The sequence below is a fragment of the Phaethon lepturus genome, unplaced genomic scaffold (assembly GCF_000687285.1).
Source record: "Phaethon lepturus isolate BGI_N335 unplaced genomic scaffold, ASM68728v1 scaffold13346, whole genome shotgun sequence".
NCBI lineage: Eukaryota > Metazoa > Chordata > Aves > Phaethontiformes > Phaethontidae > Phaethon > Phaethon lepturus.
In genome coordinates this window covers 44,184-67,930 of record NW_010547016.1, presented here as the reverse complement: position 1 = coordinate 67,930, position 23,747 = coordinate 44,184, and the positions used below count along the sequence as shown (strand labels likewise).

At 37.9% G+C, this 23,747-nt stretch overlaps 1 protein-coding gene across 1 annotated transcript in view; it reads left to right on the top strand.

Moving 5' to 3' along the window:
- KIF6 (kinesin family member 6) overlaps positions 1-23,747 on the top strand; it is a gene marked incomplete at its 5' end in the record, with an annotated part of 121,131 nt that overhangs the window by 77,590 nt on the left and 19,794 nt on the right. Inside the window, one exon of the mRNA XM_010289513.1 lies at positions 14,829-14,879. Coding sequence (XP_010287815.1) covers positions 14,829-14,879 — 51 coding nt within the window. The remainder of the gene's footprint in view (positions 1-14,828; positions 14,880-23,747) is intronic.

Sequence of the window (23,747 nt, the reverse complement as noted above, 5' to 3'; positions counted from 1 at the left end):
TAGTGACTAAAAAAGTTGCCTGTATAGAAGAATATGCTACGTGTTAGATGCATTTAAGATTAGTAAAGCTTTCCCTGTAAATGTCTATTTTGGGGTATTTACACCACTATTAGATTTAATTTTTTCCTAAAGGAAAAAAAGCATACTAAATGGTATTTAATGCCCAAAGGGAAGCAGCTGTTGTTTTTAGTCTGTCCAGAAATCAGCTAATGTTATGATTGAAGCTGGGAGAGGAAGGGCAAACTCATGTGGGAGTAATAACTGTGTGAGGAAACAGGCACTCTCGGAATGAAAAAGGGTAGGTGGGTGGATTATGTGCACATGATGTTGATGATGCAGCTATACCCACAGGAATGCTGAGATGTTGCACAGCTCTGCCTCATCTCAAGCTTTGATTTTAGTGCACAATATCATATGATACCAAAGCCAATTATAATCTTTATTGAGGGCATGTCCTACTATTGCAAAGCAAGATTATTGAAGAGTCTTCATTTAATTTGCTTGCAAATTATTCAAATAATTGACCTTATGTACCACAGTTAATGGAATGCTACAATGAAATAGTGAAGACTGGAGGAGAGTGAGGACAAGACACAGTAGTGCTCAAGGACAATATTGATTCTGATTCACTGCCTTGTACCTCACACTGTTATTTCTGTGAATGCAAAGTTAGATGTAAAACCTAATCAGGACCTAAGTAATGTAAAAGCTGAATTTATAATCACCTTTTTCTCTATGTACAAGACTCTATGTACGTATACATAAAAAATTATCTTGTTATCATCATTCTGCCTCCCCATGGAGATAAGCCAAGTAGACCTACTTTTAAACTCCAACGTAAGAATATTTCATGCAAGGCTTTTCTTTATACCTGCACAACTTTATGAAGGGAACTGATAGCAACCTTTTTGCATAGATAAGAAATGAAATAAGATGAAGTGATGTTTTCCAGGCAGGGGTGATCTGACAGCTGTTGTACGTGTACATTGTTCTAGCTTCACATGACGGCAATAAATAACTTGGAGAAAGGAGAATCAGTTAGCTAAGAACTAGAATCCCAAGGATGATGTTAGGAATGTGATGCATATTTTAGGCCATGATTATATGGACTGAAAGAATTGAGGGAACTCATGCATGAGCAAAAAGCATTTTTTAAACTTCTGCTGAAGCAGCATATGTACTTAGGAAGGATAGAATTTTTCTGTTGAAGAAGTCCATGCTTTACATGGAACCTAAATGAAATGAAAATGCTGTGATGATCTGCTATATGAAAAGAAATTTTATCAAAATCAACATGTTGCTTTCTTAAAGCTCAGTACTATTGGTAGTATTATGTATTGATTTTATATTAATATAAATGTTCTCTATCAGAGACATTGGCTTACTGGACATTGTTTCAGCCATGAATGAAGTGGGGCTATAATAAGGAAGAAATTACTCTGCTTTGAAATGCATTCCATTCTTCAGTGTAATATTCTGAGATACTTATTCTTTTATAGAAATAAATATTGAGACTTCATAGCTGCTGATTAGTATAATTCACTGTTCTAGTTTGATTCCAGAAAGTATCAAGTATTTACTCAGGCTTATATCTGATATAAGTGCTCAGTGAATTTTACTGGAAATGACTAGTGCAAAAGAAAAATGACAAGATTTGGTTTAAAAAGGGATTGAGAAATTCCAAGAAGAAAGGTTACATTCCACAGGCAAATCTGGTTCAAATGAGATGCAAACAACTCATAAATAAATGAATTCAGTATGCAGATTTAATGAACAGATAACAATATGATGAAGTCAGTAATATCATTCCAGAGTTTCATTCTTCAGGTAGCTTAGTATGAATTGCTGTCCTCAGCAGAGACCCTTAAAGTCCATGAAACTTGAAATCTTGAAATCCTCACTCAAGAAAAACTCTAGGTCAGTTTGAGTTCTACTTTGTAAGGATTCAAAAGAAAATTCTGAAAAGATTTTCACATTTGGCTTTATTGTTTTAGTTGATAAAGGGCAACAGGCATTAGATATAGTAGTAATTGTTTTAAACAGACAAATAATTTCACTTATACTGTGAAATATGTTGCAATATAGTCCACCTTTGAGGTCTCCAAAGCTACCTCCTTGAACTGCATCAGGATTTCACCAAACTTTATACCATTGAGGCTGCTCAGCCTTCTTCTGATGTTGAGAGTGCAATCCACTGTTGTGTGCTCAGCCAGTCACTTTAGGACTGTCCTTTATTTAAAGGTGGTTACCTTTAAATGTTTTCTCATTCCTGGTCTTCAAGAATGATACAACAGATATGACATGTGGTCTTTCAAGTGCTTTTTCTTATTTTACAAGCAAGTGTTTCACCCTGTGGAAGTGTTGTATACTGCCCTTAGACATTACTCTGAGTTCTATGTCACAAGAGACATAACTTGCAAAAACAGCGAGAATTTGCTATTTGCTATTTATCTTGTTCTTTGATCAAAGTCTATTCTTGTTGTGGAGGGCTCCCTGAGAACCAAGCATTAATATATCCATCAATGCTTGACATTAAAAAAACAAGGGTCCCAGGTTTCCTTCACAGACAGAAATGTGAGCAGTGCAGTGAATCTAACATGGTCAGGATATGCTGAGTATATGCAACTAGGCACTTGCGCAACCCATCCAGCACATTCTGTAGGTGTCAAGTATACTGTGTGTGCCCAGATGACTTCTACAAAGCCTGCTCAGGTTCTGCATGCATTCTGCATGTACAATGATTTATGTGTCCAGGTTTTCCGGCTGCCAGGCAGCTGCTACCCCAGCTGGACTGCTCAGTACCTGAGAAAATCCCGATGAACAGCCAAATCAGTGATCTAGGACAAGCTGAAACTGTAGTTTACCATGAGAAGTAGGAGATTTGGCAAGTAGACATCAGTGTAGACTGGAAGCTCTCTGAAAAAAAGAGATTGCCCGCTGCTTCACCACTTCTATTCCAGCACTGGGGTATATATAAAAATAAAGCCCCAGTACACTTAGTTTCCACTGATTTCTTCTCTTCTGGGGAAAAGGGAGAGAAGGGAAGCTGCCTGCGTGTTGCAGATGTCCTCTGCTACTTAACAGAGAGTCAGTCTTGGTCTCGGGACACAACAGCTGTGTCAGAAAAAGGAACACAAGTAGTATTTCTACCATATTTAATCTCGGGTGTGTAACTATGTTGTTTACTCCTGAGGGATTTCACTTGTGACTAACATAACAAAGCACATTAGCTCTGCAAAACCTGCAGCCATCTGTGAGAAAAACAGGAGAGAAAAGAGGCTATAGGGACAAACAGTCCCCCAGATGTAATTTCCCAGCTGGGATGTTATTCAGTGTGGCCCAGTGCCTAGAAGGCCCAGTCTGTTTCTGATCTCCAGGTCAGTTTCAAAGCAGTTTTGTAAGAAAGGAGGCATGTTTATGTGTCCACCAAAAATAGCAGTAGCTGTTAAAGCTGAAGCCATTCAGCATGGCTGACACAGTCTTCAGATTCCTTCTCCTTAGTTTCTTGGCCCAATTGCTTTGCAACATAATGCTGAAAAAACATAGTTCCTATGTGTGTTTGTTTTGGATAAATATCTAATCATCGTGCCATTATGACTGCAGTTTTGGAATCTATCTTTTATATGTTACATTTTGATTTTTGGAAGCATGGAATTGAAAACACAGAAAACCAGCTGAGTTTCTACAGATTTTATTTTCTTAACCACTTTGTCACCATCTGCAGTTTGTTCTCTGTTAGAAATGAGATTTACTTTGCTTTGCAGGATGCTCCATCTTATTTTTCTGTTTGGTTACAACTCCTTCCACTTTAACTGGGGACAAGCTTTTTAGGCAGGGCCTGTTGCAATAGGACAAGGGGTAATGGTTTTAAACTAAAAGAGGGCCGATTTAGACTAGATATAAAGAAGACATTTTTTTACATCAAGGATGATGAAACAGTGGCACAGGTTGCCCAGAGAGGCGGTAGATGCCCCATCCCTGGAAACATTCAAGGTCAGGCTGGTCGGGGCTCTGAGCAACCTGGTCTAGTTGAAGGTGTCCCTGCTCACTGCAGGCGGGTTGGGCTAGATGAATCATAGAATTATTAAAGGTTAAAGGTCCCTTCCAACCCAAACTATTATATGATTCTAGGAGTCTGTGATAACTTATTTCATTCTTTCTGTGATGAAATATAACTTACTTTCACCCTGATTCTGTTAAGGTTCTTTTTCTACCGGTGCCCAACTCACTTCAGATATGATTTCTATGGCTCTATTTCTGTGGTTCCCTGGTTTAGCCAGGGATCTGTAGAGCACAATATAAAACCGCTGTGACCTCGCACAGCATCTTTCATAAGATCTCTCTCAAGGTTCTGTAATGCAGAATAGATGTCATGCATTTCACACAGGCCTGGCAGATAGCTACAAAATGGTAACTGGTTGCTACCATCTTGAGGCAGACTCAGCGCTGTGATGAAAGTTTCCACAACCTACTTTCTTGTTCTAGGAGCAGCCAGTTGGCTCGTAATATAAAGCAGAGTGTGAGAGGAATATGTTTTTCTTTCTTGCTAGCAGTTCAGTGAAAGGTTCATGTTAATGATTTTTTTGTTTCTTCATAGTGAGTCACAGTAATCAATTAACTGCCTTGTTTGTAATCAACAAATCATATTTTTGATTTTCGTGAGTATTTGTGCTTAGAATCTCACAAGTCACTGCAATGTGAGCAGGGCACACATTGTGTTGGAGTAGTGCTGCTACGTTTACTTAGTATAATTCTTAACAGCCTATGATTAAGCAATTAATAATAAAGTAATACTTTTAGCTGAATGAGAGTCCCCAGAAAACTGATAGTAAGATGGCAAACAAAGAGAAAAAATAGACAAGAACATAAGCTCTATTATAATAGCCTGTAAAGCATTACTGTGCCTTTCTGAAATTAGGAAAGACAATCCATCTTTGCTATACTTACTGCAGGCAACGTAAACATTATAGGTCTAACTCTTGTCTCACTTCAGAGGTACACCTAGATTGATGGCAGCTCCTGCAGAGCTGTCTGTTCTGCTAGTGCTCCAATGTGGAGTCATGCTTGGGCAATTGTCAGAGAAGACTGAAGGAAAGATGTCACTGCTATGTCTCAGTCCTTAGTTGGTGTGGGATTTGTTTCCTCTACTCTGTTAGAGCCGAGACTGACAGGAGAACCAGGGAGCCCTAACAGCTTTCTGGCAGCCTTTCTCCTTTTTCTCCTCCTCCCTGTAAGAAGATGATACCATCTTAGGTAATATAAAATCATCTTTGCGGCAGCACTCAGGAAACTTATTTTGGAAGGTACAAGTCTTTTGGCTTCAGGGGGCAATGCATATGTTTATGCCAATGCTAAATTTTGTCCATTGTTTCAGAGTAGCTTACATATGTTTGGTTTTACTTTCAAACAATAGGCAATGCCCCTGGCTGACAGTGCATAGGCTGAATGAGAAAACACAATTTGTCAAATGACTTATTCAGAAAATACCAAACTGAATGAATTCATTTGAACAGCTCTGTTATGCTCCCCTGATGTGCTATTCTTTAAACAGAGGAACCTTATTAGTGTAACAGTCACTCCAGGCCTAAGATGTTAATGTTTTCTTTGGATCTGTGTTGGAATCTACATATGTAGGAAACATTTTCATTTTCTAATTATTACAAATGATGTTCTGTACTTTAGAAACAGAATTATTTTCAGGGGGAAAAGTTATGCTCAGGAAGAAACCAAGTAAACACTTTTTACTTAAGGTTTTCACTAGAATAACTAAAAGCAAATGGACCCAGCTCATTGGATTTAATCAAGCTATGAACTGCCATGACTATAAATTTGGAAAAGTACCTCTCAGTAACAGATTTTCTTCTTGTAGGCTGCCTACAGACTGAAAACAGGTAGTCATTGCTGGGTTGCTACACTGCGTTTTGCTGTTTTACAAGGCTAGAAGTTCTTCAGTTAGTCTATTAGATTTGCACTTCCAAAGAAAATATGCTAGATGATAGTTAATGTTTTTTTTAAATCCTACAGTCTTTTGTTCAAAAAAGTTTTCCTTGATCATGTCTGTCTTTAGTACTGGATGGCCTGAGATTTTATGAGTGAAGGATCAAACTTTCAGACCCTAGAGAATTAGATCTTAGCTTATTCAGAGTAGCACTGTCAAAGAATGATACCCCTTCATGAGCACAAAAATAGAAAATTGTTTTTCATAGGATTTTGTGGTTCATTTACACATCTGGACAACAGTATAGGCATACATATTTACATGTACTAAAATACAATAGCTGTTTTTTTCTAGTCAAACTAGTTCCTATATCATATAGGACTAGTGATGTCACCACAGCTGGTTGTGAATATTGCAGAAGGAGTGCAATCAACAGAGAATAGCTATGAAGATGTTCTCATGCACTTTAGTTAAGGCTGGTGGAAGATGTCTATTCAGAGATGATGACGTCATTATCCCAGTTATGTAGGATCAGGTTGCATTTCAAATTGCTGAGCAATTCAAGAAGCAGGCTTAGGCTTATCCACAACAGTAAATATATACTGTATCTTTACAGGAAGCTGTTTTAGATTTTACTGGGATGCAAATATGTGTCTAACACTCAAAACGCCATTTCTCAAAGGCTTGGTGTATATATATTACAAGTAATTGAGCATTAAAAAAAAAGTCATACACCTATTCTCAATCTGACCTTGCTTCCATCACCCTGAAACATTGACCTGCCCTCAAAACATGGTAGCATATCTAAGCAGCTCCAGCACCATATTTTTTTTATTTTCTATTTGATTTTTAATTTTGTGTCATATCTGTCAGATTCCTAACATCAGTCTAAGTATGTCTCATCTGACCAGAAGTCACACAGCAATATAAACTCAATTCCAGGGTGATTTCTTGGGTAAGATAGCAAAATTTTAGAAGGTTGTGAAACTGAAGTTTATAGTGATGCCTGGAACTCTATACTTAATTTTCTGTTGGGCAGCCCTGGCTTTTTCCATCATACGAAAAGAAGAGAGATACACAGAATATTTGTTAACTTTGAACAACACCTGAAATAACACTCTGGCATCTAAGGTGTAGCTTAAATGAAATTTAGACACCTAAATTCAGGAGACCTATCTAGGAAAAGAAAACAAAAAACTATTCCCTTTAATTACTGAAATACAACAAGCTGCCTTTGCTAGTGCATACAGAAGCACTACTTTATTGACTGAGCTGCCCATCTCCAACCCACTGAGAATTCAGAAATTATATGTCGTTCTGCTGAAGTCCTTTGGGGTGTGCTTGCTGCTCAACATCCATGCTTTACTAAAACTGCCTGGCCATCATTGAGTTCAACTCAAAAAAACCCCAGCTGGGTAGTGACAGTTAACCTTGGGATGACAGAATAAAGCTCTGAGCATTTGTTTCTAAATTCAGAAAGGATCCAGGTTCTGAGTTCCGGTTTCAAGAAGATGTTAAACAGCAGCTCAGAGCCCTTAGTGCTTTCTGTTCGTTATCCTAGATATCCCAGTATTGTGTACATGGACTGAAGGAGTTGATGTGCACTAGCCGCTTCCCATACTCGGCTTTCTACAGAAAGGAGCCCTGTGCCTTTGGGTGAATGGGAGCTGTGGTACACGCTAGCATTTCCCTCACTTAGATGAAAGGGACCTTGGGGAACACCTCAACAGTTAAGGCCTGTGCAGCCAATGACAGTCTGTACTTTGAGGAAGAGAGAGGTCCAGAATGCTGTCATCGGAAAACTGAAGTCAATTTCTGTACAGTTTTGCTGTATAGCCCTGTCAAAGCATTTTTTTATGTACCAGCCAGAAGGTATAAAAGGCTATTAGAAAAAATATGTGGGATAAAGGGTGCTGCAGAAATACAGGCCAAACAATGAACAGTTACAGAAATGCCCATCAATCAGAAAGTGTAAGTAATCATCTTGTGAGAAAAAAAGTATGATTTAATCTGGCCAAAACTAATGAGAACATGTAGGAAATGGGCAGGAGACTTAACATGGAGGTTAGAAATAAATGCATAGAAATGGGGACAGAGTTTAGAGGACTAAATATTGAGTAGCTCAAGGAATAATCAGTGAAGTCAAATACAGTTTCCTCCTATAGCAATGAGTGACAGAGACTGCTGTCTCAATAAGCTTTCTGTCTGTAAATTTGATCATGCTTGAAGGTATTAAATGTGTGGATAAAAACTGTGATTGTCTCAACTGAGTGTGACAAGGAAGGGAACATGCCCCAATCAGATATTTTGAATAGTAATCTCAAAATGTGCAGTGTCCTACCTCATAGTAAAATGTATGCATTTGAATCTGTGATACTCAGACTTCAAAGAATGAGAGTATGTTGGGAAAATGGCGTATTTCCAAATGTATTTGTTCCTGTGCTGAGTTTAGACTGTGGTTTGCAGCTATGGATTTGGTGTGGAAGTCGGGATTGTGCTTCCAATTTTGAACCTGTCATCTTTCCTGGGGTTTCTGACTGATGAGTTCTAGTAAATGCTATCAGCTACCTTGCTCCCAATGGTCTGCCCCATCTCTGCTGGTAGTCACTGTCTCCAATCCTTTCTTCCCAGCACAGCTGGCAAAAGAGAGTGTTTACTGATATTTCAGACATTCCAGTTGATTTGATGGTAGTGCCACAGATTAAACTGTTGCTATGCTTGTGCTGAGATGCCAAACTGTGCTGGAGTAGCCAGAACACAGGCAGACATTTGCTTTTACCCACTCTGCTGTGAGGGCAGTAACCTTCGATGGCAAACCTTGGGAAGGAGGGAAGGGAGAGGGAAGAAGGGGAGCCAGTAAAACCTTAAACTGCTGCAGATGTTTCTTCAGTGAACAAAAGGCAGAAATCTGCTGCAGCAGGTTACGCTTTAGAGTATGTTACCTCAAGTACTGTCATTGATATATTTTTAATGCTGATGAGGGCTGTATTTCACACCTTGAAAAATATGTATGCTGTAGTCAGGAGTCTCTGTGAGTGCAGCAGTAGTGGTTTTTCTTTCCTGATGCCTCTGAGGGCTTTCTGAAAGTTAGGACTTGTCAGATTACATGGGGATTTGGCCAACCATTATCCCAAAATAGAGCGTTTGCATCAGAACTAGTGTTGAGCTGGGTTACTAGTGCAGACTACTTTGGACTATATGTTGTCCTAATAGAGCCGATTGACATGTTTTTGCCATTGGAGAAGGACAAATATTGCAAAGAATCAGAATTTGCCCCAAATATTTCTCTGGGTCAGAGAAAGGCTGAACAGTTTGTCTGCTCTTAGTGCTGTAGGATTTTGAGTTAGAACAAAATCTTTTTTTGTATTGTATTCCATGACTTCTCAGATACTTCTCAGATACTTCTTCATGACTGGCCAGATACTGGTTATCATAGGTTGTATTCTCATGTAATTTCAGCACCAAATTTTCAAAAGTATCTAACACATCTGGTAAGATTTCCAGTAACTATCTCTGTTTGAATATTCTCCATTTGAGAAATTACTCCATTCAAATATCTCCATTTGGGTTCAATGTCTCCTACTTTCAGAAATCCTTTGTAAGCTGTTACAACTCTGACCTCAAGCTCAGTTAAAATATATCTCTGCATGGGAGTTACATGATTACCCTCCTCTCTGCCTCTTAAGAGCCTATCTCAGTGATTATTTGCTGAGTATACAGCTTTAATCTGTGCTCATTCAGCTTTTTTTTTTTCAGCAGGACTCCTTATCAGACTCAAGTGGATGCACACAACTTTATGAATCAAATTTAATAGATCCAAAGTCTCGAGTAGGTCTTCATAGTTGGATGATAGGTGGGTCCAACTGTATGTCTAGGGGCACTGCATTACAAAACAAGAACCCTGGATATTTCCTGTCATGTTTTAACCCCAGCTGGCAACTAAGCACCACACCACCGCTCATTCACTCCCCGCTGGTGGGATAGGGGAGAGAATTGGAAAGGTAAAAGTGAGAAAACTCACGGGTTGAGATAAAGATAGGTAAAGCAAAAGCCACACACGCAAGCAAAGCAAAACAAGGAATTCATTCACCACTTCTTATCAGCAGGCAGGTGTTCAGCCATCTCCAGGAAAGCAGGGCTTCACCATGCGTAATGGTTACTTGGGAAGACAAACACCATCACTCTGAACGTGCACCCCTTTCCTTCTTCCCTCAGCTTTCTATGCTGAGCACAACATCATACGGTATGAAATATCCCTTTGGTCAGTTGGGGTCAACTGTGCCAGCTGTGTCCCCTCACAGCTTCTTGTGCACCCCCAGCTTTCTTGCTGGTGAGGTGGTGTGAGAAGAAGAAAAAAAAAGATAGATCTAACACTTAGAACATATAGCATTATTAGGAGTCCAAAATGCCCTGGAGGGAGACTTCCAGGAATCAGAGGTTCCCTGAATGAGTAAGAGGATGTTCTGTTAGGTGTTTCATGTAATGCCAAAAATGCAACAAGAGATACAGCATCCTTGTTGAGGTGTGAAGGTTTCAGGATCTGCTGGATGGAATACTTCTTGAGCTAAACACAGGGTTGGAAAATTTAAAGTAATAGCAAAGTACTAAAAAATAACAAGAGATGAGACGTTATTGACAAAGGCTCCAGCCTGTCAATTATTAAGTCAGATGAGACCCTGCATTGAGTTAAAGGTCTATCCCCATCAATAACAACAAATATTGTCAAAGGAAGGGAGTTAAGGTTGTATGTGTACTCTCAGCTTGTCCAGGATTTTTAGCCTTTAAGTTAGCAGTCTTTGAAACCTTTTAACAGTATTATATGGAAGGTCTGATTAAACACAAGAGAAGCTTTAAAACCGGTAGTGTGGACTCAAACAAAAGCACAACACATACTTTTTTTTATCAATATTTTTTTAATTGTAACATATCTATTTTTGTATTGACCTAAAGCATATGCAGTATTGTCAAAGCATTCATTGTCTGTAATAAACTGGAAAATAATTTCATCTCCTTGAAACAGTCTGGAAGAACACAAAGACAAGAAGTTAAAGGACAGCCATACTATTCCAGTTATGGCTTCTGTCATATTTAGTCAGCATATAGGATACTTTCCTCTGCTTTACATCAGTCTTAATTAGACGTCTCTATTCCATTTTGTCTTCACCATTTCCCTCCTCCTTGCTTTTGTCTCCTGTCACAAAGCTGAAGTGCTGTGTTACCAGTTCATCTCTCTTCCATACCTCAGGATGGTACATGTGTCCAGAAACACAGGCCAAAACCAACAGATTTATCACAGCCTTAATGACAGCTGGCTGCATGCTGAGTGAATTCTTAAATTCCCCAAAACTACTTTTTTGCCAAAACATGTGGAGTTGCAGCATTCAACATTTTACTGGGACTGTTATCTCCAAATGAAGAATGACTCCACTGGAAAAAATTATTTGGTATCAGCTGCAGGCCTATTTTTAGCTTCTTGTTTGGTGAAACTTCAGAAAACATAATTAGCCATATGTTGAGAGATGTTTGCCAAGTATTAAATTCAATTTTTGCAAACCACATTTAAGCACTACCTTGTCTACAACTTTACACTGTTGGAGTCAGAAGACATGGGTTTTTTTAATGAGAATGTGATTCTTTGTATTTCTCTGAGTAAATATTTGTGTTTTTGAAGGTTGTAGAACTGGCAGTACTAAAGACTGAAATCTTCCATTTGTTTATATGGGAAGGTCTGTGCAGGCAATAGTACTGGAATCATCCTCTACTTCTGTCACTTATGAACTTCAAGACTTGCATTGGGGTGATGGTGTTCTCAGAGGCAGAAAAGTAGAGCAGGTCAGAAACATTCATTTCTCCCCCACAAGTATTTGTAGTGAAAACAGAACAAGATTACTTTAATCAAAAACATGTACAGAAAATGTTACAGTTATGTCAAAAATAAGAGTTTTCTACATGAAAACCATTTTTTCCCAAAGGAAATCTAAATAAACTGTCACATTTCAAACTGGATTAAAACAAATTGAAAGATTAAATCATATCTGACTAAATCTTGGTATGGAATTATATTCAGGTGCTTCATGATACCATCATATCCTCTGAACCAGAATTCCTGTTTGGGCTACTTTTCCTGTAATACAATTACAATTTCTCCTCAGAAAGTTTTCTACAAAATGAAATTCAGTTTTTGCTGCCCTGAAAAGGCAGTTTGGACTATGTGAATTGGATAAATGTCACCTTTGTATTTCTGTTCATAGAAGAAAAAGAAGTCTTTTGCTATAAGAATAGTAAAACTGGATTTTTATTTTTCTAGCAGGAGGAGAAGTTTTCTTTGGTTCCCCTCTGATTAGAGGTGGTCTGGTTCCAAATTCTCATTCCTTCATAAAGCTGCCAAACAGAAGAAGGACGAGATTTCTCACAACATTATGGTCCATGTCATGGATGGAGCAGAGGTGTATGAAGGCTAGAATGAAGGGAGGGAGGAGCATTTGGGACAGTTCCACACTGCTGGCTGGCCTAACAAAGCTTGCAATAAAAGTAGGGCTTCTGCAGCCTCTGTGTTCTCTGTCCCAGCTGTACTGACAGTAAATTCAAGGTAATTGGAAGTCAAGCCTCTTGGCTATAATCATTTAAAAACCACTCCCCATATTCTTCAGTTTCCACGTATTTGTATTGACTGCAAGCTGTTATCTATCTGTTTGACCTTTCTTTCATTGATTTGTTTGTCTTGCTCTTTTTCTGTTGACCTCATTGCCACTTGACAGAAATTTATGCAAAACATTTAGATTGCTGCTGATCTGTTTCTAGCAAGGTTAAAGAAAGAGAAATAGTGCTACTAAAAGCATCTATTGACAGGATAGAGAACTTGTATGTCATCTCTATGTTCAGTTGATTCTTGATGAACAGCATATTCTTACTACTAGAACCATTTTTTTCAACTGACAGTGGCATTGCCTTTTGCAGCTCACAGTGCTTAAGAAAGGGAGTTTCTGAGCCCTTATATGAAGATACACGTATAGGTGGCATTCTGAGGCACCTAAGTTAATGGTAATCCATTGAGATGAATCTCAAGATTACTACAAATCCTTTCATTACTGTCTCATGGCTCAATATTGAGTGAGTAACATCACCCTGTGTGATACAGTATAATAGAATACAAGGGTATAAATTTCCAGAATAGCAAAAAGCAATCTGAGGAAAAAAAATGTACATTTAATCACATTTCATTGAGTATTGACATCAACTGAGTTGCCATATAAATCTTTCAAAGCACAAATAGCATAAGTGTTGATCATTTAACTGTGCTTTTCTTGGTAAAATTTATTAATCAAGGGTTTGTTGTCTATAGTTACAGAAAACAGGATCTTACTTAACTGAATGTTTTTTTCGGTTGGTTGTTAGTACACCTGAGATGGAGGATTTATTTGGCATAGGTGGGGTAGGTGAGGTTAGTTCTTTCACTTAACCTGTTTCTCAGTAGCTGAAGGCTTTTCTTAGTTTTACAGATAACTTTATGTACAGGAGAATTAATTGGTTTAAATAGAAATAATTGAAAAGAATAAAACTTCCTATGCAGAAAAATAGGAATCTGCAATATCTGTTTTATGGACAAGGAGTAGGTAGGGGGTTTTGTTTTGTTTTCTAAAAACATTGAAAACAACATAACTTAGATGTTATACTGCAATGTATTGCATATAATACCTATTCTACAATGCTACTAAATACTTAAGAATTGTTCTCATAATTCTCAAAGAAGTTTATTTTTTCATGGTTCTTTGGTACTCATAGCACAGTCTAATTCTCATGACCTGTGAATTTAAATAGTTTTTCACATTCTGCTGTTAAGCATTTGGCAGCTTTTAATGACTTAATTTGCTCTGATTAGCTTACTCTATAAGTCTTCACTTGTAAGTGAAAGGATATTTTTAATTCAGAATGCATGCTAATATAACATAATCTCAGGTCTGGGGAAAAACAGTGAATCCAGCATGGATTTTTTTTTTCCCCTGATATCCAGATGTATAGCTTAGTAAACATTATGAACAAGTCTCTGCTTAGAAATTGTTTTAATTTGAAAACTTGAAAGACATAATCCCATCCTCCCTCAGAACACATATACTGCTGAAATTGCACATTTAGGGTTATGTTTTTCCTTTATTGGTTCCATTAATATCTATGAATAATGGCTTCCCATGTGGTAATCTAATTATTGTTTGAAATAATTGGTGAACTGGAACAGTGTCATAGATCAAGGAGGAAATTAATAAAAGAAGGGTAAAGGTGAATTATATGGAGCATGGGAGCTTAACTAGGAATAATGAGATAATGAAATTAAAGAAAAATTTTGATCGAAGACCAGTGACATCTACACAGTGAGTTCTGTTGAGTAGTAGAACTTGCAGAAGCTCTAGCACGTGGGATATTTAAAACTGAGCTGGATGAACAGGAAAAAATGGACTGTATGGAACCAATTCTTCACTGGCAAAGAGGTGGACTGGATGACCTAATATTTCATTTCCACTGCTAGCGCCTATAAGTCTGTTTGAACAAATACTTGGAATTCTGTATGTCTTCTAGCCTCACTTGGACTTCTTTTGTATCTAGCAGCAGGAGATCATTATCCTGTGAAAGTGCTTGACAGTAAATAGCTTCATTTTCAGTCTTTCTTACTGGACAAAGTTAAATCTGAGAATATGTAGAGCCAAATTGTGCCTACTTGTTTGCTTAGAGTAGCGAGGAGGAGAGAGCTCAGGAAACTACTTGTCCTGTGGATCACAAAAAATCCCCTTAAACTGGCCAGCAGCACAGGGGTTTTCAATGGTGGGAAATCAGCAATGACGTAATTGATTTTTTTACATTTTGAATTCTAACTATTTGCATTTTGTGTCTTTTACAGACCATCTGAAAGGAGAAATAACCCAGAGGCACATTCAGAGGGCAGCTCTAGGTAAGAGTAAAACAGTTCAGATACATCCAGGATACAACAGGGGCATCAAGCTCTCTCCCAGTGCTGAATCTGCATATGGGGCAGATTGTATTTTCTATGACAGTTTTTGCCACAACATTTCTACAATAATCCATACCATAAAGAACATGGATTCGCTGAACTTTGCCAGAGATTTAGCTCAACAGGTGTCTGATTTTACTTGTGGTGAGAAAAATAATGCAGAAGTCATATAGGTTTGGGGTTTGGTATTGGCTTGCTTTCTTTTCAGGGTGACCAAAACAAGAACAAAGACATCTAAGCTCTCCTCATTTTTAGGGTTGTTTTTTTCTTTCTCATGACTCTAATTTGGATTCCCATTGACAGACATTAATTTGTCCTGAGACTGAGCTTCTAGCCGTGTTGCCACAATCAGTTTAACATCCTTTTTCGTTTTCCTCATTTCAAGAGGGACTGAAGGCATATACAGGTCATTTCTTTCACATCTAGTTATAGAAGTTGAGAAGTTATTTCTTGCAGTTTCTGTTGACACAGCTGTGAAGCTAAAAGTGTGTTTGTGAGTTGTTCACACAAGTGCAAAGTCATCCAAATTTGGTGTAAGATGCTTTAAGCTGACTCCACTGACTTTGTACAGAAACAGCCTAGGAGTGATCATATGAGAATTCCACTTCTGGGACAGTAAACTTCAGCTAAACTGTGACAGAAAACTGCTCAGGCAATAAGAGTTTAAGCCCCCCTCACTTAGATCCATAAAAGGATCCCAAAATGTGCCTTCATGGACCTTCTTCACATGAAAGATGGAGCTAACTCAGACCAGATTGCAGTTGATGGTTTTATTTCTCTGTATACATAACACAGCAAACAATATTTGTCTCTTAATAAGAAAGAAAAAATTTGGGGGCTTTCCTTTGTCCCAAAAGTCAGGAAAATAAGTTACTGCAGAATAGCAAAATAGTTTCTCGTTTCTCTTTCTAATTTAGCCATGCATCTCAAGCTCTATTGATGATACTATTATTTTATACCTTTATCCTTTTTTATTTTTATTTAAAAATTGGCACTGAAAATTAATGCTGTCCATGTCAATAAAGCCCAGGAGTAAAACTCAGTTTATTTGGATCAGTATGAGAAGGGGAAGTGAAGGAGATGCTGATGTCTTCACCCTGGTATCCAGTGACAGGACATGTGGGAATGGTGCAAAGCTGCGTCAGGGGAGGTTCAGATTTTATATTAGGAAACATTTCTTTACCAAGAAGGTGGTCAAACACTGGAACAGGCTTCCTGGAGAGGTGATCCATGTCTCATGCCTGACAGTGTTTAACAATTATTTGGACAATGCCCTTAGTAATATGCTTTAACTTTTGGTCAGCCCTGAAGTGGTCAGGTAGTTGGACTAGATGATCATTGTAGGTACCATCCAACTGTTCTGTTCTGTTCTATTCTATTCTAATATCAGAAGTTCAGTTTAAAGGTGATATCTTCAGTATAACATGGAATTCTTTCTTTAATTTACTCCAGGTTTTAATACTGTGTATTTACTAATTTTATTGCACTTTAAGAAGTTACATCAATATGAGTCACAGAAATGCCATTTATGAGAATTCCTTATTCAGTGTTTCAAAAAACGAAGCAATGTATTCTGACTGTATATTTCAATCTGCATGATAACATCTGGTCTTGTATACTGATTTCTTACTAGATAGAAACTTGTGTTGCAAATGCTGTTTTCAATAACTATCTAAGCTGCTTTTCATAAACTAGGTAAGCATAATTTTTTCATGCCCCTAGGAAATGACATCATAGTGACTTTACCAGCTATACATTCACACTGTAAATATTCTACTAGTATTCCACAACATAGCAGGCAACCCATGTGTTTTGGGCTTGTGTTTTGAGCATTGCTATCTGCTTATCATCACTAAGTCTGGACCGCACAAAGTATTTTCCAGACTTTTTTTTCTCCTTCATTATTCTTTTAAATACTCTGGATATTTTGACTTAGTATTTATTCTGAGAGTTGTAGAGTATTATTTTCCTGCCTTTTTGGATGAATTTTCTTCCAAGGAGTAACAGGTGTCAAGTCTCCCAGAATGTTCTTGATGACCAGAATGTCATCAAGATATTTTTACATGAAAACTGCATGGTAAAAAGTCTAATTAAGAGTCTGTTGAAATCCCAACATGAAATAAAACACACCATTGTTTCAATTAGAAACCAAGCTAACAGCTTCCAGCTGCCTTTTTTTTTTTTCCTTAACTTAAAGCTTTTTATGGTTAAAACTCTTTAAGAAGATATTCTAGTTGGATTTTAAACAGTGTAGATCTGTTTTCCTCATGGCTATGCTTAAGATGTGGATTTCTTATTGAAGGAAAACACTACTTAGCCCATTGTTCTTAGCTATCTCTTTTAAAACACCATATGCTGGGAGCTAACAAAGGACACAAATAGATGGGAGGTTTCATTGGAGGCAAGGGAGTGCTCCATATTTTTCAGCACACAACCAGAAACATCAAATACTTTGTGTAAAATTGCAAGGATTCACTCTCAGTATGAATTTCATCTTTATTAATTGTAAGAATACCTTATTATACAAATAACTTCTTTTCTTCAATAAGATATTTCAGAGTAACATGCTTAACTGCATTTTTAGGCAGTATTTAAAATTACTTTTGCATGCTTAACTGTATTTTTAGGCAGTATTTAAAATTAAATAATGTGCACACTATTGAAGTACTGACAGGGCAAAAACCCTGGGTCACCAGCATGCTTCTGGCTGGAAAAGATGGAAGAAAAGAGTGGAAACAAAAGCTTTCCCTTGGGTTTCCAATGTTGTAGAAGGAAAATACATATTTTATATGATTCCAATTAAGCATTATCTTAAGATATTTTAATAGCATTTCGGTAAAATACAGGACCTGGTTCTTCATTATCTTCCAGTTTTGCATTGATAGAACATGATTACAAACAATCAGGCTAATGTAATAATATTCTGCAGCACTGGGGGAAGACTGAATCCTAAGTTGGACCTGCCTGATGACATAGGAAATCCTATGACATATTGTAATGGGAAGATACTTCTATGGGGATGAAGTCATGCTAGCAAAGGCATGTTTTGTACAATAACTTTCCATAACAGAAGCAACTGTACTGAGACGAGCAGAGTTTTGTCTATTCAACTACACCTTGAGTAGAGGCCTCTGTTGGGTCAGCTCTGGAAGTTAGGGAGGACCCTTGAACATACTCCTGGCTGATCTGTCCATATCAGCAGAATCATTTAGTAAATCTACAAGTCCCCCAAGCTGTTCAGTCAGCTTGAAACATCCTGACAAAGCTTCATACAGAGAAGGATCATTCATTATGTGCAGTGTGAAACATGTTTTCTAAATTAACATGAATGGTAGAGACTGCAGCAAGTGATGCAGCATCTTCAGCACAGCATGCAATTATCAATAATTGCAGTTACTTTATCAGTTTAGTTGAAACGCAGCTTTACAGCTTTCCATTTCAAATAATTTTCTTATTCATCTTGTTCTCCATGAGCCTCCCTTCTCTTCTGATGTAAGTTTTGAAATCTGGGCTAGCAACAACCTGTCAGTTCTTTTGGGATTCTCCTGAAAACATCAAGAGATGGCAAAACCTTTCTGCTTCTGGGGAGGTTTGTTGGGACCAAATTAATCTCTCTTTCTGTCCATTGTCTCTGTAGAGCTATTTAAAAAGAAAAAAAAAAATAGGTACAATCTAACATGGGTAAAGATGGGTATTTGTAATGAATCTGCATCCTTTGGAAGCATTTCAGCATTAAGGCTCAGTTTTATCATCATTATATTTAAAAAAAAACATGTTTTTATGGGTTTTGTAACTTGGTTTTTGGAAATAAAATTTATTCTGTCTTTCAAAGACCTGATCCCAAGTTCTTTTTTGAGCAAACTTCCTTTGAAAAAGCCCATTCCTCATGCAAAATAAAATGACTAGGTGACTCAGAAATAACATATATTTGAATCTCTGAAAATGCATACCAACATTTGATTTAGAGCAGCAGAAGGATTTTGGCATCTCTTGTTTTTATATTTGGATTTGTAAAACACATTTAAGTAAAAATAGTGAGCTTTTTCCTTGTTTGTTCCATCTATAGTTTTGTCTACGTCATCTTTTCCTACATGTTCAAAGTTACATACCTGTTCTAAAGATAGTAGTATCAGTTTATGCCCTTGATCTGCTCTGCTATGTATTTCTTTATGGCGTGTTTCTTTCTGCTTCTTCACCTTTCCTTGATTAGAAGTGAAGGAACAGTGTGATCAGTACCAGAAGAAAGCAGGGACAGACAGTGCTGTGTAAAGCATCAGGGTTCTACTGCAGTAATAATCCAGCCAGTGTTAGGAAAGAATTTCAAAAAAACTACTCCTCCCATGCACCAGGTTGTCGTGCTCCAAGAAGCTGCCACTACCATATATTCTATACCTGTTGGGATGCAAATAAGTTGTCTGATGCATTTCTGCATGTCTGGAGAGGTAGCACTGGGAACTGCTGCTCCCACTTGCCCAGAGTGCGATATCATAGAATCACAGAATGGTTTGGGTTGGAAGGAACATTTAAAGATCATTTAGTCCCACCCCCCTGCCACAGGCAGGGACATCTCTCACTAGATCAGGTTGCTGAAAGCCCCGTCCAACCTGACCTTGAATGCTTCCAATATAGCCCATGCCACTAGAAAGGCTGGGCCACCATGTTTTTTATCTGGTGAGGATATAAGGTATGTTTAGGGAGTGTATGATCGTTCTCTCTGCAACCGTAGCAGCATCCTGCAGACATATATAACATGAATGAAGCTAATAATTAATAACTGTCTTGAACTCATCTACTGTGATCTGTGTGAACGGAAAGCACATAGCATTTCCAAACTGCTGTTTTGCATCAGAGTTAAACTTTTATTTAAATAAATCCATATTTAAATAAAATGAGCTCAGTTTCTTCCACTGCTTTACATCTTGTAACTGAGATGCCATTTAACTGTTCATGCAGAAGTCTTGATCTGTGTTAATGCCATGAAATGAAGAGACACAAGTGTTTTCAATCACAAAATGACTGAAGCTGAGGAAAGTGGCAGTCTGTGTTTTCCTACACAAATCCAATGCAGTCCATGGAGAATAATAGACGGCCTGTTTTAAGACCATCATTCCTGGTGCTGAAAAATGATATCTTATCTATGGGCTAAATAAAGCACTTCAGAGAAGTAAACTGTTTAAAGTCCAGAATTTTACGTTCTGGGTTTTTTTACAAAAGATAAAGCAACATGTCCCCAGTACTGCTGGGCATCCAAAGATGCTTACTCTAAAACCGTGTAGGTGGGTTCATGTATTTCCAGTCTGTAAAATATGCTTCTTTTAGCCAAAAAAAAAAAAAAACAAAAAAACCAAAAAACCACCAGTGTAGTCAGTTTGCAATGGCCTCAGAATAAGGGAAATATTTCTCTTAGAAATTCACAACTTTGATATGCACAATGTTTCTGTGTGTTACGTTCTTTTATATATTTGTGCTTGAAATCTCAAGTAACAGAGGTGTGTTTGTAAAAGTTTGCTGCTCTTGTGCATGCAGGGCACTGATTTTATTCTTGGGGTGACCTCTAGTGGTATCAAGGCCATTCTTTTTAGTGATGGGTTTCATTTCTTCAGTCTTTCTATTTGAAAGGAAAAAAATCAGAAATCCTTTGCATTAAGGTTTATTTTCGGAATTCTGAGACTTACAGAAAGCTGGTAAGATTGTGCTTGTTGATAAGGATGATGATTTTTCACTATTGCTAGGACAAAGATATCATTAGCAAAACTGGCTGAAGATTTAGAAAGCAGTGCCTCTTTGCCTTTTTTAAAATGAGGGTTTTACTCTGACAATGATAAAGATACTTTTGAATTTGCTTTGTGTAATTATTGTAACATATGAAGTGCTTTTAGAAATGTTTACTGAATCAGTTTTTAAGCAAATACTTGAAATACTGATGGACAATAAATTTTGAAAACATATATAAGCAGTTATATAGGATATTATAAGTAGGTTAGGGGATCTTTATAGCTTCTTTTTATTGCACTGTATTTAAGTAATTGTAGTTTTTCCAGATTTGCCTTGGAGGAAAAAAGCATAGGCTTTAGCCTGTGGTAACTGTGAAGTTACACACCATAACAAACTTACTCTCTTGGTTTTACATGCTATTTTGTGCTTCAGTTCAGCAGAGTATATGGCTAAAACTCTGAGCTCTTGATGAGGTTTTGTATTTTTGTATGTACCAAGTTACTCTGTAAAGATGATCACAATCAGGAAAAGGAACCATGAATTTGAAGCAGCAGCTAGACAAGCAGCAATGATTCCCTTGTGGCAGTACTTGAGGTTTCTTCTTAGGTAATATGTTTTGGGGTTTTCCCAGTATTACATAGGAATTAAGTTTAAAACTGTAGGAGTATGTTCTAGTAAGAAAATACTTCTTACACCTGTCCCTTCAGGCCTCAAGCCCACACAAGACCTTTCTGTCCATAAGTTTCTCTTCAGTCTTGTTTTGTGTTCTGTAGTTTTCTTTGTTGCTGTGTTTTTTCAGTTAGTCTTTTTAGCAGGTTTTACTAGGTGCAATGCTAAATTCTAAAGGCAGCCATGAGTTTTCTCTTTCATTGTGTCTTCAAGAAAGACAATAGAATCATAGAATAGTTTGGGTTGAAAGGAACCTTTAAAGGTCATCCAGTCCAACCCCCTGGCAATGAGCAGGGACATCTTCCACTAGAGCAGATTGCTCAGAGCCCCATCCAACCTGACCTTGAATGTTTCCAGCAATGGTGCGTCTACCACCTCTCTGGGCAACCTGTTCCAGTGTTTCACCACCCTCATTGTGAAACATTTCTTCTTTATATCTAAGGAATATCTTAAGTCTAAATCTGCCCTCTTTCAGTTTAAAACCATTGCCCCTTGTCCTACCACTAAAAAAGTCTGTCCCCATCTTTCTAATAAGCCCCCTTTAAGTACTAAAAGGCTGCAATAAGGTATCCCCAGAGCCTTTTCTTCTCCAGGCTGAACAACCCCAACTCTCTTAGTCTGTCCTCATAGGAGAGTTGTTCCATCCCTCTGATCATTTTTGTGGCCCTCCTCTGGACCCACTGCAACAGGTCCACGTCTTTCCTGTGCTGAGAGTTCCAGAGCTGGACGCAGTACTGCATACTCCATCTTTACTGGAAATCTTTGCAAAAACGTTCTCCTGAACTGCCAGAGAAAATTGTGAGATTACTTAGTGTGTTCCTACTAAGCTTCCCATGTGACCCACTCAACTTCAGCTTATCAAATCTCAAAAAAGAGCAAAGACATCTTTGGATCAAGTGATATTTTTATTAGGAGTCATGAACTTGTAGCACAGCTATCCAATTCTCAGTCTTATTGACATTGACTTCAGCATTTCACTGTTGCTAGAACAGCTTACAGTCTCTGTAAACTTTCTTGCAATAAGTATTTCTTCTGAAATACTGAAAAGTTCACTGTGAATTGCATTATTATTTAGATACCCCTTCTAGTGACTAGCAAGTAAGCAAGACAGAATCTGGAGATGAAGATCTCAATTCTCTAATTTTGTCTACTAAAATAAGATAGTAGGAAAAAGATGCCGTGAGAATAGTTACACATTGAAAGAGGTCCTCAGAGAAGTTTGCAGGATCTCTGTCCTTGGAGTTCTTCATGATATGTCTGGACAACCTAGTCTGATACAGTTTTCACCCAACTTTGAGCAGTAGGTTGGACCATGCAGCCTTCCAAGGTCCCTTCCAACCAGAATGATTCTGTAATTCTAAGACAGGACTTGAGGTTGAGTGAGCAAAAAATAAATTTGGTTTTATGCACACAGTCTACTGATTCTAGGCCTAAGCTTATTTGCTTTAGCTTCAGTGTATCTCAGTAGCCGCTCTCTATTGGCTCTAAAAAGCTGGTAGAATAACTAAGAGTAATACGCAGTTTAAGGTGCTCCAAATGTCTTTCTTCTGGGCATGTCCACTGGGTGTGTTGGCCAGCTTGACTAGTTCTGTATGACTCAAAGTTTTCTCTGTGAGAGCTCTTTGTAACAAACAAAAATTCTGTAATCTAATGAACTGTAAACAACATGTGGAGCTCTTTCACATCTGTATTTGCTTTGATTTTTTCCAAAGTAAAAGTCAGACCTAGAATAGCAATTTCCATCTGATCATGTAAAGCACCGGATAAGGAGTGAATGAGAAATAGCATGGCTAATGTGATATCCAGTGTTTCAGAACAAGCTGCAAATCTGGTGAAAAACTTTTTCCATTTTACGTTTTGCTGAAATGGCTAAAAGAAATTAATTCACTACTTCTTTGCTTCAAAATTTTTGCATGTTTAAGATCAAAGAAAATAATGACTTGGAACAAATAGTTACTAATAATATCCCACAAATGTGCAGAGGTTGGATATACTTCTCCAGATAAGAATCTTGTGGATAAGTTGTAATTGTTTCTGGAAATGTCAGGATTGTCTCTTCTTAGTATAGAATACAGTATAATGCAGCTGGCAGCTACCAGAACATTGAGCTCAATGTCCTTTCCTTCACAGTCATAGGAAAGAGCTGTCTAAATTATGAGAAATGCCTCAATACCTGTATACTTCTTGTACCTTCTTCGGCTGGTAGCCCAGCACAGACAGCCTAGCTGTTCTGCAGCTGCAGCCGATGGCTCTGTGCATGGGAAGTCCAGAAAAAGTGTGGCACTCAGCGTGGGATGTAAGTGTGGCCAGCGGGGACAGAGGGTCCCAAAAACATAATCTGGTCCTCACAACTGCCCAAGTTACATATGGCTCTGATATAGCTCGTGTGCCGGAACACTGAAGAGCATCAAAAGGAATCTTCTT